The sequence below is a fragment of the Asparagus officinalis genome, chromosome 3 (genome assembly GCF_001876935.1).
Source record: "Asparagus officinalis chromosome 3, Aspof.V1, whole genome shotgun sequence".
Taxonomy (NCBI): domain Eukaryota; kingdom Viridiplantae; phylum Streptophyta; class Magnoliopsida; order Asparagales; family Asparagaceae; genus Asparagus; species Asparagus officinalis.
The window spans coordinates 13,166,153-13,170,714 of record NC_033796.1 but is presented as its reverse complement, the minus strand read 5'-3'; the positions used below and the strand labels follow the sequence as shown (position 1 = coordinate 13,170,714).

The following is a 4,562-nucleotide window of genomic DNA, read 5'->3' as shown; positions in this document are numbered from 1 at the left end:
AATGCACAGATAAAGGGATACATTGTACTGCACGTGATCAAACTGCAAGATTTATTGACATTTAACAAATGGTCATGTCATATCAAGTAGTCTGAGTTAAAAACAAATTAATCATCCTTACATAAATACAGAAATATTCTATTTTTATTCCCCAATGATAAATTTGGGATTATAATTTGGTTCTGAGTCTTCTGGCCAAAAGTTGGCAGGTAATTTAAGCATCTTTATGTTTTTTGATTTTTCTTTTCCTTTTCTTTGTAAGAACTGTAATAGTGTCAGCAATCACTAGAACAGCGAAGTATGATTATAATTTTGTTGTTCCTCTCACAAGTTCATCTAGGAGTTTACAATAGCAAATCTATCTGAAACTAGATGACCAATCACCATGAAGCCCACTTCACAAAGTTATGATGGTGATCTGAGTAGACCATCTGATATGCAGTGTAACAATATTAAAGGTCATTTGTAACAAACGCTGGAAGTTGACTTCTGTACGATTTCCTTAGCGTGGTGGCACTGCAGGAATAATTGGCTGCACCCCATTGCAGTCAACTTGGGCAGCGGGCCAAGGATATTGCTGAGTTTTTTTCCCATTCCAGATGGAGGAAAAGCATAATCTTGCTAAGAAAATCAACGGACCCTTTCGATATGGGAACCATTATTTGCTATTAGTTTTTCAAAACCATACTCCTTATAAAAGTGCGAGTTTGAGAAAAACTTTTCATAGACTAAAATACCCTTGATACTTTTGGTGATTACATTGTTATTCTATCCTATCTTAAATTCATAATTAACATTCTAATATTATCCTAATTAATATGCTTAATCGAGTCATTCTAATTAATATCTTTAAATATTGTTGTCCTGATTAATATTTTTAAATATTATTACCTTATCCTAATTGATTACCCTATCCTAAAATAGTTAGCTTCAATTATCCCATTCTCACTTGCTTGTCTAAAAGCGAAAAATAACTATAATTTTGTTTATTTAGAAAATCCCCTTAACTATAGAAATATTGTAGATAACCCCCTTAACTATTAATATTCCACAAACCTACTGAATTTCAGGAGTTTATCACATGAACCATTAACTTCTTTCATTCCACAAAACTTTAAAAATATTCATTTTAACTCCCAACGTAACACTGTCAAGTATGTGTCACATACCAAGCACATAAATTTAAAAAAATTAAAGTGAAGGAACTTCATGAAATTTGATGTTATTCAAGTTTCAATAATCTCGAGAATTGTTGTAGAAAAAATTCAAAGTTTGTTCAAATATTTTACTCACCTATAATCTTCTAAACAAGCTAAAACTAAAATAAACAAAAAGTTCAAATCTCTACATCATACTCTGCTATAAGCTATAATAACACCATGCTGTGCAAATATTACCCTTTGAACTCATAGTTCATTGTATTAGCTACTGTAGCTACATTAATTGCGATCCGAGAAAATACAAAATTTCACATACTCCACCACACCTTTGATAGTCATATGCATAATAATAAGGCGACTAGAAACATGTGACTTTTGGACAACAATGAGATGAGAACAATCCAAATGGATGAGAAACATTAATATTTCAGAATTATATCTTGATGAGGAAGGCACATACATCATCTAAAAATGTTGCTAAGCTTAGGAAAGGTGGGATGGACACGTATAACCTATTAAACACTTACAAGCCATATAACTGAATCATCAGGTTCAGAACTATTTAATATAAATTTGCTTCTTACAGGCCTTTTATGTTTTTGTACATAAATCTTGTTTAACAATCAATTCTTCCTAACATTATTTGGTGTTGATATTAATTTTTTGTAGAGCGCGTTTTATGAAATTTGCTACCATTTTTTAATTATCAAGAATTAAATGGGTGGATTATGGAGGATGACAAATTTCACAATTTCAGTGACTTATTGGTGAATATTTGAATAGATTACATGCAACCATACACAATTTTCCAACCGAGTTATTGTTAGGAAATAAACCATAAAGAAATAATCATGATATTTGACCACGAGCAATGCACATGCATCCTACCTAGTAAACAAATAAGTATACGAGACTATGAATCATGGCTAATGATATATTTTGTTTCAGTTGTGTGACTTGTGTCTTTGATCCTTGCAGAGATTGTACGAGTTTTTGCTCAATAAGTCTAGGCAGAGCTTAGTTTCAAATTTAATGTTTTAAATTGAATGTTGATGATATAAATAATTTATTATCTTAATTTGTGCTCCTCTCTTCTTTTTGTGACCACTTTTGATGTAACATCAGCTAGAATTTGCAGACCCTAATTGCCCACATATGAAAGGAACATGTTAAGTCTTATCCATTTTTTTTCCTCATCTCTGAAGGGATCTAGAAGTGGTTAAGTTCGGAAATTTGTTTGCTCATTCCATAGGTCTTTGTTCTGGAAGCACCAAACTTCTTACTTATTTCCTCCTCCTCCTTAAAGAAAATCTGGTTCTAGTGTAGCTCTATCATATTGCGTTTTCTGGGTTCAAAAACTGAATATCAAGGCTTTTGTCAGGTTGTCGCTGGCTTATGGGCTGCTGCTATCATAGGGAGCTGGTGCAATTTTCTGACTGTTCTTTACATTGGTAAGTAATCTTAGCTTTCCTGTTGAATAATGTGCTTGATTTTCGGCTTTATCACGTTAGTATCTTGAAGTTTGCTCCTTCTTACAGACATGAATTGGTGAATTTTATCGCTTTTTCTCTGAATAAAAGAATAGAGCAAGAAAAAGTGTGCTTGCAAATTCCTATCATCATGATAATTTGGATCCTGCTAATGCACATATCAACAATTTAGTATGTCCCTTTCGATATACTAATTTGGCTATTAACTCTATTGTCCAGAGAATAAAGTAATTGCATGTGTATGAATGTAGAGTGGTTAGAAGGAGAAGAAGTGAATAGGTCTAGAGATTAATATACTCCCATGTATATGGATCTAAAAGACATGAACAAACACATACTGCATATCCGCTAAATGTTACCATTAGAAGAAGCACAAAGTGAAGTTAGTAGAACAAAGTATTCAAATTATAAACTATAAAAAATGTAGTAGCCCCTTTGATATACTAATTATGGCTATTAACTCTAATATCCGGAGAATAATGTAATTGCAGTGTGTAGGAATGTAGCGTGGTTAGTAGGAGATATAAGAAGTGAATAGGTCTAGAGATTAATATACGCCATGTATATAGATCTAATAGATATATGAACAACATATACTGCATATTCAGTATATGTTACCATTGGAAGAAGCACATAGTTATAGGATTGGCAAGAATAGCAGTTTTGGGCTCAGGAACTCAGTTTGACAGGTTGACGGTCGACCGCGGGTCTTTGGCGGTCGACCGAAGTCGTGCACGGGGCCTCACTGTGCATCTGGATCTTTGGCGGTCGACTGTGGCGGTCGACCGCGAAAGTTTCTGCTGTTCGACCGTCACGGTCGACCGCCGAAGCGGATTTGGGTTGGGTTTGGTTTTCAGACCCGTTTGGTTTGGGAGTTATATATATACCCTTAACTCGTTTTTTAGGGTTTAAGGGAGAGGATTTTGAGCTAAAGAAAGATGAGATTTGGGGCTTCTATTGTTGGAGCCATTTGGAGAAATTAAGAGGGTTTATTTGCTGGTTTGTGGTAAAATTTGTAACCCTAATTGTATTCTCCTTGATTTCTAATAGTAAAACTCCCCTCTCCTTACCCCGTGGACGTAGGCAATTTGCCGAACCACGTATATTGTGTGTTTTTGCTGTGATTGAGTATTGCTTGTGCTATTGGGATCTATTTATTGGTTCTTTTGTGTGCTATTGATTTGCCTAATTGGCTTCTGTCGTGCACAACAATAGTGAAGTTAGTAAAAAGATAAATTATTCAAATTATAAACAATAAATGTAAATTATTTCCCAATGGACTTTGAACCTCGCTGAACTATTCCCAAACGCCGAATTTGTGAATATGCTTCACATTATTTATCTTCCTCTCTGCATGCCTCCTCCATTCTGGCGGATAATCTCTTAGCCAACCTTCAGATTTATCAATAACTATATAGATTCATTCTGTAAGAAGATTAATAGTTTTATTAGCTTTTATATAAACATTATCGTCTTCGTTCTGAAATACAAGAAGTCTTTAATATTTTGCTGATTTTGTATCTTATTCAGGGTTTATTTCTGCTCATACTCTACCGGTGCTTTATGAGAGGTACGAAGATCAGGTTGATGACTTGGTCTACAATCTCCTAGGGCAGTTTCAGAATCACTACAGGAAGCTGGATGAAGGCGTATTGAGCAAAATACCAAAGGGAAACCTCAAGTCCAAGAAAACCGATTAAGTTTAGTTATCCTTTGCCAGCAAAATATTCAAAAAATTGTCATCCTAGACTTATTCTGCTGCTATTTATTCTGTCATAGATGATATCTATATTAATAGATGTTGGATATTTTTTTAAGAACGAAGTAGATGTTGGATATTATCTACTGTAAATTCATTTTCGTTTCACCTAGATGAATTTACTGCTCAAGTCAGCATTTAAACCTATTAATG

General features: G+C 34.0%; 1 protein-coding gene across 2 annotated transcripts in view; it reads left to right on the top strand.

Moving 5' to 3' along the window:
• The window catches only part of LOC109833060 (reticulon-like protein B8), a 6,369-nt gene that overhangs the window by 1,765 nt on the left and 42 nt on the right, over window positions 1-4,562 (top strand). The window contains exons 5-7 of one of the 2 annotated variants that reach the window (XR_002245077.1): window positions 2,542-2,611; window positions 4,181-4,444; window positions 4,475-4,562. The exon at window positions 4,475-4,562 is cut by the window's right edge and continues 42 nt beyond it. Coding sequence is in view for 1 of the 2 variants with exons in the window: in XM_020400605.1 (XP_020256194.1) it covers window positions 2,542-2,611; window positions 4,181-4,350 (240 nt within the window). In the remaining variant the exon portion in view is untranslated. Of the gene's footprint in view, window positions 1-2,541; window positions 2,612-4,180 lie in introns of both variants that reach the window. The other variant, XM_020400605.1, reaches the window with a different exon arrangement.